The sequence below is a fragment of the Misgurnus anguillicaudatus genome, chromosome 7 (assembly GCF_027580225.2).
Source record: "Misgurnus anguillicaudatus chromosome 7, ASM2758022v2, whole genome shotgun sequence".
NCBI lineage: Eukaryota > Metazoa > Chordata > Actinopteri > Cypriniformes > Cobitidae > Misgurnus > Misgurnus anguillicaudatus.
In genome coordinates, this window is record NC_073343.2 from 2,874,196 (window position 1) to 2,888,377 (window position 14,182).

Consider the following 14,182-nt stretch of genomic DNA (forward strand, 5'->3'; position numbering starts at 1 on the left):
TACTATTTTGGTTGTATTCTTTTGTACAGAGCAGCTTTGGCTACTCCAGTGGTTTCCTTTGCGCCATGCCCCCACCGCCAAAAGAAAATTCATGATGAAACAATCTCACACTTAGTATTTCAATTAAACAAAACCTATTAATGATACAATAATTTTTTCTGAACTTTAATTAAAAAAAAACGTATGATAACTTTCTTATTTTTCCAATAGTGACGTATATCTAAGTGATTCGTCCAATCAAAAATGTCTGAAGTTGGGTCAGTGTTTCCCACAGAATTTTTTGATACTGTGCTGATGACGTCACGCGCTAATTAGCCTATTTATGATGTCATCACGTCGTGTTTGCGGTTGATATACTGTTGGTACTGTCTGATCTGACTTTCACTGTTTGTTATATTGTATTTTAACACAACTGAATGCTATTTTCACATATTATCTGTTCTGTTGTCAGACATAAAGAAAGAGTTTCAAATAGTGACTAAACACAACCCAATAATCCAACCAGCTGTTACTTTAACTACTGCTAAAATCCTGATTTATAAATGCAACATCGTCTGACAAAATCACCATACATTTACATTAAAGAGCTGATATGCGAGCTGATTTTGGCTACATTACCTGTGTTTCTCATGCAGTGCAGAACCTGTTGCTCTTCTCATCTTGTTGTGTTTATGAGCGCTTTTAATTTTAAATGCAAGTGATAGTTTTATTGTAGAAAAATGTAAATAGTAATAATGAAAAATCTATTTGTGGAGGCCAGTGTTGATTCTGTGGTGGCGCACTACAAATACATCAATGTATGGGAAAAACTGATGTTGCTATTTGCTAATCGCTGGAATTTTTATTGGACCCCGCCCACTTAAGCGCACATGATTTTTTTTTAAATAAGTAATTTGTAAAAGATACTACAACATTCCAAAACAAATTACAGGTTTTATTTCAATTTCATTGCGACTTTAATGTATTTTATAAAATGTAATAAAACTGGGGCCCCCTGGCACCATCTCGTGCCCCCTAAGGGGGGAAGGCACTCCCCAGTTTCAGAACTACTGGGCTACTCTGTGCAGGGCAGCGTGGGAAGCTGTTTGTTGTTGGAGCTGTGTAGGACCGTGTTTTGTTACGGTTGGTGGACTGGCGTTGCTGGGTCTGGCATGTTGACATGCATGTCACAGCGCACCCCTACGCCCCACCTCTAATGCCCCGTTCAGTGCGGCGATGCGCCTCTCATCAATTCAGCAGACACGCTAAACAGATTCCACTTTCGGCTCTGACTTTGGTTGCATGCGCTCTAAACTTCCTCAGGGGAGCCATTTCCTTCAAATCAAAGTCCTGCGTGCCAGCCGCTGAGAAGGCGGCATAACAAGCTGTTCCTCTGAGCTCTCGCTGGTCCTGCTCCTCACTCTTACAATCTCATCCAAAAGCGCTGAGCAGACTCCTCCACCGGCCTTTTGGTGACGAGAAGAGAGGGTTGAAGATAAAAGAATAAAAAGACAGCAAGTGCCTTTCATAGAGGTGTGGCACTCTACTAACACATCCAGCCCCACAGTGAACGACCTTTTGATGTCTTAGATGAGAGTATTAGTCTTGTTAACTTCTGGTCTGGGTTTCTGTCTGGTCTCTTTCCAGGTCGTGGCTTCTTGAAACTGGAGGACTTCAAAAGCGCCTTCAAGCGAGTTGCTCCCCACCTGCCAGAGAGAACAGTGCTTGAGGCTTTCCGGTAAGAGTTCAGGCCTGCACCATCTCCTCTGCATCATTTAGAGGGTTCTCTGATCCTTCTCTCTCCTCCTTTCTTCTTGATTTTCCTTTCTAGAGTAGATTACAAAGACAGATGAATGTAATTACACCGTGACTGTGATGAGTCAGAAAGTGTTTTTTCTGCCCAACGCTCAAAGCAGGCCTCCCACTTCTCCGTGTTTGGCCATCAAGAAACATTGGTTACCTTATGGCGCTTTTCCATTGCATAGTACCCCACGGTTTGGGTCGGGTCGAGTCAGCTTACTTTTGAGGGCTTTTCCACTGGGTGCAGTACGTAGTACCCGATACTTTTTTTATAGTACCACCTCGGTCGGGGGTTCTAAGCGACTCGACCTGATACCAAAACGTGATGCGAAAACACTGTAGATTACTGATTGGTCTGGGCAGACAGAATTATCGCTATAATGTACCGTATTTTTCGGCCTATAAGCTGCTTTTTTCATAACTTGGCTGGTGCTGTCTTACAGTCAGGTGCACCTTGTAAGTCAGTATGGATTAATTTTGACATTTATGAAGCAAGAGTCAACATTACCGTCTTCAGCCGCGAGAGTCCGCCATAGCTGCTTCAGTATATATGTAATTCAATGTATGCAGTGATGTTGAATGACGAGTATGCGAACTTGACGCTAGTGGGCTTGTTCGGTTAATTTAGCCTATTCAACCTTCCAGGTAAGTTCTGTATGCTATGGTTTATCATTTAAATAACTGATAATATTACTTTTAACGTACAGACATCTATTCAGCATGCTATTCTGTCTGCTATCGTTTAGTTGAATATCTTGCCTTTCCAGTCTGTTATTCGGCTTGGATTTTGTGAAATAATTTTCTAAATAAACGCAACGTATAGTCCACTGTGACTTATATATGTTATTTCATCTTAATGATGCATTTTTGAATGATGCGGAATAAAATATTAGCTTTACCTCGAGTAAACCTGTTGTCATCTGTGCTTTGCTGTAAGTTCCCAAACTCCCTTTTAGCGATGACAAACATCCACAGGTTGAGAATCAGAAACACCATAACAGTTTTTTTTCCAGACTTGCAGTTTGTGGTGGCACATTTGCAACGCGCACGTCCGCATATGCAACTTAAAAGAGCCTCAGCGGAGCGCGTCGACTGAAGCCATGTAGTGATAAATGTAATGTGTAAACATCTATTTGTGGTGGTGAATTTTAATTTTGTGGCGGACTGAGAAATAAATGAATGTATGGGAATGTAAAACGATGCTCTCACTTGTATGATGTCACAGCAGTAGGCTGCGCAAATATAACGACACGCCTATAATCCCTCCCACTCCGAAGTGTCACTAAAATAAATCGATGGAAAAGCTAACCAAGCCAAAGTGAGGTGAGCTGACCCGACCTGACCCAAAGCAAACCGTGGGGTGCTGTGCAATGGAGAAGGGCCATTGGTCTCTCCAGTGTAAGTGGATGTTTGATACAGTCCCATGAGAGAGTAGCACAAGGACCAGAAAGTTTGGAGGCTCATGGTGTTGCAGTGTTTGCTCCCTGTGGAGTTTCTCAATCCCTATCAACTACTGTTCGGGCCCCTTGGCTGCTCCACGTATCTCCGTACAACACGTTCTCACAGCCTCATTCAGAAGAACTCTGAACAGGTGGGATTACAAGCCTGCACGTGCTGTGTGTTCACACCTATTTTTTAAGCAGTTATCAGTAGACCCAGAGCGATTGGCAAATCCCAAAGCCAATATGTCATACAACAGTCTCCTACTAAGATCTGTGTGTTACTTTCGTACTATGATGTGTCTAGAGGTTTCAGCATGAGTCCCTGCGTTTACAGTTATAGTGACACATTATTATCAGCCCTCAGCTGAGCATCTCCACACTGTTTCTAGTCTTCGAAGAGCTAATGTGGATGCCATACGCAGCCCTGAGATAGAAGGCAATTAATCTCTTTCATTCTTTGTTTGAGGGCTCGACTGTACGTCAGAGATGTGATACGCGTCTCCTTGTCCCCATACTTGCGTGCGTTTGTTTGTTTTATTATGGAAAGACTTAGAGCTTTGTTTGCTGTGAGTCATCCTATGCAGTTGCACGACTGCTGCGTGGTGTATCTACTGCTGAGAGCAGCACGACTGTCCTGCAAGGCAAGCCCAGTTTAGATACAAACACCCTATCACACCACACAAATCCTGATCATTGACAGCAGGGATACGGCGTCCATTTGACCTGATGTACTGGGAGTTGATAACCTTAGAATATGGAGTCACTGTGTTGCTATGACTACAATGACAGCGATGCATTAAAAGAGTGACTTATGAGTGCAAGAGTCATTGTGCGAGTATCTAGCTGTGTCCCAAATGACATATACACTATGCACAAAAAATACTCATAAGTGTACAAATTTTTAAGAGTAGTATCATCCCAAATGAAACACTTAGGCCCAGTTTCAGAGACAAAACAAGACAGCTTTACATTAATAAAAGCAGGAAAAAACACCTTTTTAAGATGTAAAACAAAATTGGTGTCCCCAGAGTATGTTTGTTAAGTTTTAGCTCAGAATACCCCGCAGATAATTTATTATAGCATGTTATAACATGGACCTACATTGCCACTTTGTAGGTGTGAGCAAAAATGTGCCGTTTTGGGTGTAAATGGCAGTGCTGTGATTGGACAATGCAGATTAAGGGATTGCATTATCCCCTTCTGACATCACAAGGGGAGCCAAATTTAAATGAGCCCTTTTTTACATGCTTGCAGAGAATGGTTTACCAAAACTAAGTTACTAGGTTGATCTTTTTCACATTTTCTAGGTTGATAGAAGCACTGGGGACCCAATTATAGCACTTAAACATGAAAAGTCAGATTTTCATGATATGTCCCCTTATAGCCATTACGTTAATTTGAAAAAAGAAAAAAACCCTAATTTTATTAGGAGGAAAAAGTCATATGGAGAAAAAAACCCTTGAGAGAGAGCCAGACATAGCTGATTGTATGGGTCATTCTCACGAAAACTTGGTTTTAAAAATGTCAAGCATGAAAATGTAAAAATTGCTTAAATTTACTTTTTTTCCCACCAGACATTGAAAAACAAAGTCTGGAGTAAATGGGAACATTAATAAAAAAAAACTTTTACTTATCATTTAACACTTTTTGTAACATAATTTAAAAAATTAGTCCTAAAAAATCTCATTACCGCAACAGTCATAAAACATCAACACTGACATATTTTCAAAATGACATGACAAACCTGAAAGAACATAATTTGGAGATTCTGCACATGCATTTAAAATCAAAGTATTATGCTTCTATTAATTAAATTAACATTTAATAAGCATCTTTTGCGGTAATGATAATCAAAATGTCGTGTAAGCATTCTGACAAGACAATATTTCAAATTAACTGTAAAAAAATGATCTTACCTGGTAGCCATCTTGAAGTAACTGGTCCATGTGCTTGGTCACTCAAAATCAAACTTTATTAAAATTCTGTATGTGTGCTAAAACTGTTCTCAAAAAGTGTTGCGGAGGATGAGAACATCAGGCATGGACACATCATTTTCCAAATTTTTCTTCATTATTATTATACATGAATATTCAGTAAATATTTTTTCTGTCATCTAAAGTAGTCTAGCAAAACATCCATTTATTTTTTTTCTTAATATTTTTGTGTTAATTTGATTAAATTATAACATAACGCATGTTCAAACACAGCCGGACACATTGCGGTAATGAGAATTTCAGCAGAAAATGAGATAAAATTTACAATTATAAATTCTTATGTTGAAATCACACATTGTGCAAGGTAGAACACAGTATTGTGTTAATTCTGATGCTTTTTAATGTTACTATATTACACATTTTAAAGCTAAAATCATTATTGCCGTGGTGTTTCAATGGTTTCGTGAGAATCACCCGTATAGAGGAAATACTATATATTAGATACTATATTATAACATTTTATGGGAATTCAAATTTTTTTTAAAAATGTGCTCCGGTCAGGACAATCTAACTACTGCGGCATTAGTATATTTACCAGATTAATTATGTGAATGCTTTATTTTGTTGCGGACAATCTAACTATTGCGACATAAGTATATTTACAAGATGAGTTATGTAAATGCTTTGTTAAAGAGATATGTCTTTAGTATAGACCTAAATTGGGCCTGATTCCCGAACATTGTTGGCTAAATCATTTCAGAGCTTAGGGGCTAAGTAGGAAAATGATCTACCACCTTTAGACACTTTTGATATTGTGGGAATAATTAAGTGACCAGAATTTTGCGACTGCAGATGGATTATATTCTGAATTTAATTCTCAAAGATACCTTAACACCAGTAATGTCTTTTCCTAAGGCATGTTTATAAAAGAGGCCTACAAAAATACATAATCTCTGCGGCACTCTTATTTCCAAGGTGAACACACTACTTTATACTACAAAATGGCCGAAACGTTTACATTTGTGAATTTGGCAGATGCTTTTATCAGGGCATTACAAGGTTTACATTTGTATAAGTATGTGTGTTACCTTTTGCGCTGCTAACACAATGCTCCACCACTGAACTATACAGGAGCACAACAGCTTTTCATCACTGGTGATTCCCTCACATCTACTAACCTACTTGACCTTTACCAGCTACGACAAGCCACGTAGATGTTTGACTTAGCAAGAGCAAAAAAATGCACCTGGCACAACACAACACTCTGTGTTTGTGTCCTAGAGTGTTGGTGCACGTGCATATTTAGGTCTCAGCTAGCGCAGGCAAAGTCATAACCTTCACGCCGCTGTGCCATCTTGTTTTCTTTCCACCTCCTCCGGTTCTCCTCCGCCCTGTCGTCCTGCCACCACTGACAGAGTGTGTCAGTAAACTGAAAGATGGACTTCCGAGGAAAAGTGAAGGAAGAGAGCTCACCTTGAATGGAGTTTATCTGCTCGCTCAGGGCTGTGTTTGGAAAAGATTATCACAGCAAAGTGATAAGCGGGAAAGTCCACCTTCAGTGTATCTTTCAGAGGGATGTATGCATGTGTTGTCGGATTTGTTTTTCTTTTGTACCTCACGATAAACCGGAGCATCACTCTGAATCTGTGTTTGCATTGTGACCCTTTTGTAAAGAAAAGAGCAACACCCTTGTCCTTTTTGGCATAATTACAGCAGAACAATGAAGCGCCCTGCAGGCGTCAAACCATTAGCGGACGTGCTGTTGCCTCTTCACGCGCTAGAGATTGATGGACATGTGGTGCCTTTCTGAATGAACGTTAGCGTCGGCATTTCTCCCCGCTGCTTGTTGCCATGGTGACGCGGTACGCAGTGCTGGTGCCATCACACTTTTGAGAGCTGCTCGTGGTTGCGTTTCTCTTTTCTTTCGCTGCTACTCTCTGGTTTTCTCGTGTTGTCAACGTTTCCAGGGCAACTATCTGCCATCACCTTTCCATAAATACCTGCAGCACACATTCTTGCAGTTCTTGAGTTACAAGAATGCAGCATTTTTCCTCTCTCTTATTCACTCTCTCCTCCTCCTCCTCCACATCTCTCTCATTCTCTCACCCGCTGAGGAATCTCAGGTTTCGCATTGTTCTCCTCTCTGATGTCCCAGCTTTAGCCTTTTTGTGCTGACAGACTTGTCCTTAGTAATAACTCTGAAGGAGAAAAGAAAAAGCGATTTTTTTTTTCACTGTGTATTATTTCATAGTTATTTTGATGGAGCTTTTTTAGTTGCATCTGACTGAATTACTATAGAGTTTGAATTGCATTAATCTGAGTCACTTAACATAGAGTTTGTACATTTGTAGGACAATTTGATATTTTCTGAAGCCCCTACTTGATGTTATGTTGGTTGCCAAGTAGTGTTGGCCAACATTCCCCAAAGTGAGATCGTCCTATCGTCAGCCTGAGAGATCACCAAATACAAAATAGTATCGGGGAGCGGGGAAATAGTTTACTTATTTATTTATTTGTTCATTTTGTACTCATTTATGACAAGCCACTTGATTGGTGAACAGAAAGGAGGCTGATTTATTTTAAGGGCAACACTGTCACGACTATAACCTTCTTAAAACTAATGCCATTATTCCGAGCATGTCATTAAAGACCAGGCGCTCTGAAATTTCCTGCGTGCAAGGGAGGGGGAACACAACACTCGTTCTGGTGCAAGAAGGAATCCATGCCTCCATGCGCACGTTTAGGTCCAAGCAAGAGTTCAAGACGCGCTCATTACAAGTTCAGGTGCGAGAAGAAATCTGTGCGTTACAAGCTCTTTCATGTGTTACAAGCTTGTTGGCGTGTCAGAAGTGTGCAGAGACCTTTGGAGGGGCAGGTGCTCAATGTATAAAAATGGCACTGTTTGCTAGGGATCGTCCTGGAAGAGCAATTGTCCGGTGAAATTGTCAATAGGTCATCATGTGACTCATTTTATTTACATCTAAAAAAAATTCATAAATTTTACTAACAGTTCGATTGGGAAGGCCTTCACAAAAGGGCATTTAATTACAAAAAATATGACTTGACAAAAAATGCACTTTGGTCATCCAGGGGTAAAGAGGCAGGTTCCAGGGCACCCTCCGCCCCCCTCTGCATGTGCCCAGGGCTCGACATTAAGGCTTGTCCGCTTGTCCGGGACAAGTGGATTTTTTGTAGGACAAGTGTAAGAAAAAATTAGTTGTCCGACTGGACACGTTAAATTTCAAACAATGTTACTTAACGTTATGTGCCATTAACGACAGAGTAGAACGCGCAAGCGCAAACACCGAGCGGAATATTGAACAGAGAGCACGGCGCTCTGACACCCACACACACGTTTACATGTTACTGTTATTGTTACTAAACAAGCTGCGCGCGCATTAAAACTGATCGACGAACACGGAGGGGCGGGAGTCGCGGGCCGCATGGAGTGGAGTGGAGAGTGATGTTTCAGGCACTGAAATGACAGGCACTTCAACCGCGTTTTCATCACTGTGTGTCAAAAAAGATGATTTAAGTCCATATTTTTTTCTCTTCTAAAGTTCGGTAAAAACACATAATGGACTTAAAATCTTGTTTAAGAATCTGTTTTATAACGAGAATCTCTCTTCAGCACGCCTATGTGTGTGTGTGTGTGCCATGCGACAGCCGATTTGAATCTGACAGAGTTCGTCACTGTACGTTACATTAAAAATCCCACACAAACATTACAGCGTAAATGCTAGTATTAGGATTGATTTTATATATAACAGGTAATCTATACACATTTATCCTAAACGTTTTTTTAAAACATGCTAATGTTTTACTATTTTGCTTTAATGTTTTAATGTCAGACAATTATTGAAATGTGTGGAAACTAAAGAGAAAGCAGCAGATATAGCATCCTTCTTCAGAAAGAGTAGCAAGAAGCAGCCAAATGAATCTTAGTAAAATACATTTCAGTGGCCTACATGATTTTCTGGTCTCTATAGTTTTTCAGCAATGGGAGATATAAATCCTGGTTTCAAAGTAAATTTCCAAAGTTTTATTTGATTAAATAGTTTAAAAAACATGAGGTTGAATTATGACTAAATTGTATGTTAATCTCAATTAATTTTAATTAAAATTAAAGTATTGGAGCAATTGTATGTTATTCATTATTCTGATTAACACACCTATAATACTTAAAAGTATTTTAAGGTTGGATGATAGAGATTTTATGTGCCACCCCAAAGTAACTGCTGGCCCCTGCCTGGCCACCCCTATAAAAAATCCCTGGCTCCGCCGCTGATTACCAAAACACAAAAAATACATTATATTATAAATCTTTACCTGGACAAGTGACTTTTGTGCATGGACAAGTGAAACACAAATTTACTTGTCCGAAGGACAAGTTCCTCAAAAAGTTAATGTCAAGCCCTGATGTGCCTGTCGCGCATTACAAGCTCTCTCGTGCGTTACAAGCTCTCTCGCACAAAGTGAAGCCCACAAACCCTCTCATGCGAGGAAAAGAACGCAATCCTCATGTTTATGTGAAACTATGATGATAATAATAAGAGTTTAAAACTATAATGGGCAAACACGCCAATTATTGTCATATAGACACACTATCGGCCATATGGCTGATTATCGTTGATAGTATCGTCTATCGGCACAACCCTATTGCCAGTAGGGCACAAACTAACATGAGGATAATTGTAACACGAATCTTTACATTGTTGCACTGAATTTTTTTTCCGGTATTTTTTAAAGCTGCCAAAAGACGATTTCTCGCAAATTTACTGAAAGGTAAAATGTTTTCCAAAGAGTGTTTTGGTGGCAAGTAATTTTTTTCATAATTTTTTTTGGGGGGGGTTCTGAGTTGGGTGTGTAAGATACCAAAACCAATGTTATGTCATCTTAATCAGTGTCTTGTTGACTAAAACATAGCATCGTTTTGAAATATGTCTGCAGCTCTTAACAAACTTTTTGGTAGGCTTAAAAATATTTTCACCCAGCAGGGTTAGTTGTAATGCTGTGTTACAACTAACCCCTCAGCACTTACAAAATGAAAACAGCTAACATAATTCTTGCCGTTGTTTTAAATAGGCTACACATGAATGATTTCTAGCTGCCAACAAAATAAATTTGCCTGTCTTATCAAAAATTTTGTCAATTTTTTTTGTTCATATCTTTAATATTGATTGAATAAGGTCACAATCATAATGAAATTAATGGCTAAAATCAGACTTTAATTTTTATTATCTCAGAATTAGATTTTGATACTTTAGAATGGTTTTTACAGACTGGGTCACATATAAATTTTTTTTGTCATAATTGTGCTGCTTTTTCTCACATATTTAGACATTTGAATCAATTTATAATTGAACTATGGTTAGATGAGGGATGAATAGTGTAAATACATGTCTATTATAAACACACATGTGTGTGTGTATATATATATATATATATATATATATATATATATATATATATATATATATATATATATATATATATATATATATATATTAGGGCTGTCAATAGATTAAAATATTTAATCGCGATTAATCACATGATTTCATGAGTTAACTCGCGATTAATCGCAAATTAATCGCACATTGTTCTAAATTTACCTAAATGTAACACTTTTCAAGTTTTTAATGCTCTAATCAGCATGGATTTGGATAATATATATGCTATATGCAAATGTAAGTCTACAACAGCCTGTTTACATTTTCAACAGAACCATCAGCCATAGTTTTATAAATGTTTTTGCCTTTAGAAGACCTTGTTCTTTCTCCATTTCTGTTTGCTGCTGCATCATTTGTGACCTGTGCTGGCAAATTGAGTTGGTATGAGCAAATTTTCAAAAATGTGTCATTTATATTTTAACATTCTCTATTAAAAAACTTCAAAACAATTGGAACAATTGTTGGAATCTGACAAAGCATGACAGAACTATACCTGTGAACGCAGAGCAAAAACAATATCAATATATGTTACATATATGTTTGTCTTTTATTGTTTAATTTTGACATTGAGACAGACCGCTTTAAGATACTGTAGGATAATGCAAGGGTTAAATATAATGACACAACAGATACTTTCCCTTAACAGTTAACTAAACATTCACTTCAGATATAACAGATTATAGGTCATACATGCGTGAATTCTTGTCAAAACAGATATTTTTAAAACTGTCATTTTGTGTTAGATGTCTATATATATCAGGGTCACGCACTCGCGCGCTTGTGTGCTTGCGCTTCAGACGTCTGCGACAGACATCGCTTTTGAGCCTTGTCACTCTTAATAACTCTTTTAACATCAATCAGATCCCGAACTTTATCTCTCTTAATAATTATTTTAACATCAAGAAAGTCCTGCAGTCTATTTTCTATAATTTCTGAATGCTTTAAAAACGAAACTAAAAAGTTAAAAAAGACGCATCTTTTCTTTATATGGATTTGGGACGGTACACCTCACAGAAAACATGCAGATAAAGATCATTTTAGATGTTTAATGACCACTTAGAGCATTGGATTCGCTAGACGAGAGCTTAATGTTCTTATTTTTATGAAAACCTCCGACTCATCTAGACAGCGCGGGTCACTTGCTGCGTCTCAATTCATCAAGCTGCGGGTCAAACAGAAATTGCGTGTTGCGTTAATCGCGCGTTAATAAAATTAGTTCCGTTAAAATGAATTTGCGTTAACGCGTTATTAATGCGTTTATTTTGACAGCCCTAATATATATAAAGAATATCCACTTCATGTGTATATATATATATATATATATATATATAATAGTATTGAAATATTTGCTTGTAAACTAAATTTTTAGCAAGTGTTACAACTAACCCCCTGCCTGTTACAATTAACCCCACCTATGGGGTAATTTGTAACGTTTGCACTTCTGTCATGTTTGGTTGTTTGATTGTCCAAGAATGGTAAGTAATAGAAACAAACTTGTTCTGTACACACACCCCTGGTGTCCGCTGCGACTCTGACCCCTGTAAGCCTAATTATACTTGATGGACTTAAAGTCATTTTGTGCTGCGGAGCCATGCACGAAGTTACAAAAAATGCCCTGCACCACCACGCGCACTTAGCGCTCACTTCCGTCAACACCCATGCACACAAACACAGATGGGTGGTGGTGTGCAAGGCACTTTTGTAACTTGTGTCCGGCACCGCATCCTACCTGACCGCATATCCATTATTCACCCATCCACGTCAGATGTGCAGCCACAAATAAACTGTAAATCTGTGGGAAAAACTATGTCAAAGCAATAAATGAATAAATGAAATACTTTATTTTGTAATATAGCCATAGTTCTGTTCTAATCAGGTATAACCAAATTGACATTTTGATCTCCAGGCAAGTAACTTTTTTACTTGGACAAGTGAATGACAAATATACTTGTCTGAAGGACAACCACATGACAATGCTTAATGTCAAGCTCTGCAGTGGGATCGCCCCGTAAAGGATCTGGCACTATTGCAATAATGCAAGGATAATGTTGTTATTTTCATTTAAGTTCAGATTAGTTTTAGGTAGGATATACTGCATCACAGTGGGTGGTATTTATTGCATGTCATTGTATTTGAAATTGAGTAAAACAAAGAACAGTCTGTAGCATAATGAAACCACTTGGCCACATGAAACCACATCAAAGAAAAATGTAATTGCATATCTCTCTCATTTGTAGTACTTTACTGTAAAAGATGAGTGGCGGTATACTTGCACACTCCAAAAAAGGTCTCCCTCTGCTTTTGTCCTCAGAGCCTCCCTAATCTAAAATAAAGGCTAATGAAAAATGAAAATTAATTAGCATTCTTAAATTAAACTTCTTTAGAAGTTTTACCGTATTAACCAGTGAGTGCTTTTTATGTGCTTTTTAAAATATTCATGCAAATTACCCCACAATGAGTATGCCTAACGCGGGAAGTATCTGTTTTTAAACATGGCTGATACCGTTCTGGTCAGGTCCGGCCACATGTAACCTGGAATAGGGTTGCCATTCATGCTATTTTTTCCCAAGTGTGTGGGAGAGAGAGAGAGATATGGGGGGAAACTCCTACAGATCAGTAGCAAATTAGCCCTGCCTGCTCTCAGTGTGAGTGCATTTACTGCATATTGAGAGTTTGCCCTTTCCTTTTGCCACCATATCAAGGTAATTACATTTCCTTTGTAGCGCTTTGAAAGGAGGTATTGCTGGCCTGGAGTTCCACTGCCCGCCCATGGAAGCACAGAGTGCATAAATCTCTTAAAAAAGCTCCCTTTCCTCTCTTCCTGCTGATACAATAAGCTTAATGAAGGCACAATAACGTAGCCGATTCAGCTATGTGCCGGACGCTCGGAGAGCCTTTAATGGTGAGCTGGAAAGTGGCTGTTGTAAACAACATTACTGTTGGCTGAGTGGCGTTGTTCTGTTATACGAATCAACGTACAGACACCCAAACTCACACGGTTGTTTCACAGCGCAATGGCCCTAATTTTGCGGGAGTTACTAAAGGTAATTTCCTTTATTTCTTGTTTTCCTCCCTCATTCTAGCATTAGGGGTCACGTCCAACTGAGGGTTATTTTCCTGTGGCCGCATCAGGCCTGCACAGATGCAGAACAGCGATTTAAGGGCCTGTTTACACGAGAATGCTTGAGGGTGAAAACGTACAAATATTTTATCAGATGTGCCTTTCGTTTACACGGTGACGGCGGTTTCTGGGCTTAAAAAAGCAAAAAAAGTGAAACCACCCTCCAGGCTATGTTTACATGGAAACGATCTGAAAAGAAAATGCAAAAGTGCCGTTGCGTTATCACTTTTTATTCTGCGTTTATACGAGCGTATTGAGGAGGAATTCTGCGTGCATACGGTGGAAATGCGAAGCACTGACATACAACACCACCAAGTCCACGCGCCTGCGTACAACCCTCTTGTTATCCCAGGTCTCGTCCAAAGCCGTCTGGTTTGTCGCCAACGAATTGGCGCATCAACAATTTGATGGAGGTAATTATTGAGCCTTCTCTGATCAGTAATACTAGCTGTGAAT

The 14,182-nt window shown here is 38.9% G+C and overlaps 1 protein-coding gene across 6 annotated transcripts in view; it reads left to right on the forward strand.

The window, feature by feature from the left end:
• The window catches only part of efcab11 (EF-hand calcium binding domain 11), a 90,204-nt gene that overhangs the window by 11,187 nt on the left and 64,835 nt on the right, over positions 1 to 14,182 (forward strand). For 3 of the 6 annotated variants that reach the window (XR_012370400.1, XM_055172133.2, XM_073869281.1), the window contains exon 5: positions 1,627 to 1,717. The exons of 2 other annotated variants lie outside the window; for them this stretch is intronic. Coding sequence is in view for 2 of the 4 variants with exons in the window: in XM_055172133.2 (XP_055028108.2) it covers positions 1,627 to 1,717 (91 nt within the window). In the remaining 2 variants the exon portion in view is untranslated. Of the gene's footprint in view, positions 1 to 29; positions 142 to 1,626; positions 1,718 to 14,182 lie in introns of those variants that run through there. One more of the 6 variants, XR_012370399.1, reaches the window with a different exon arrangement.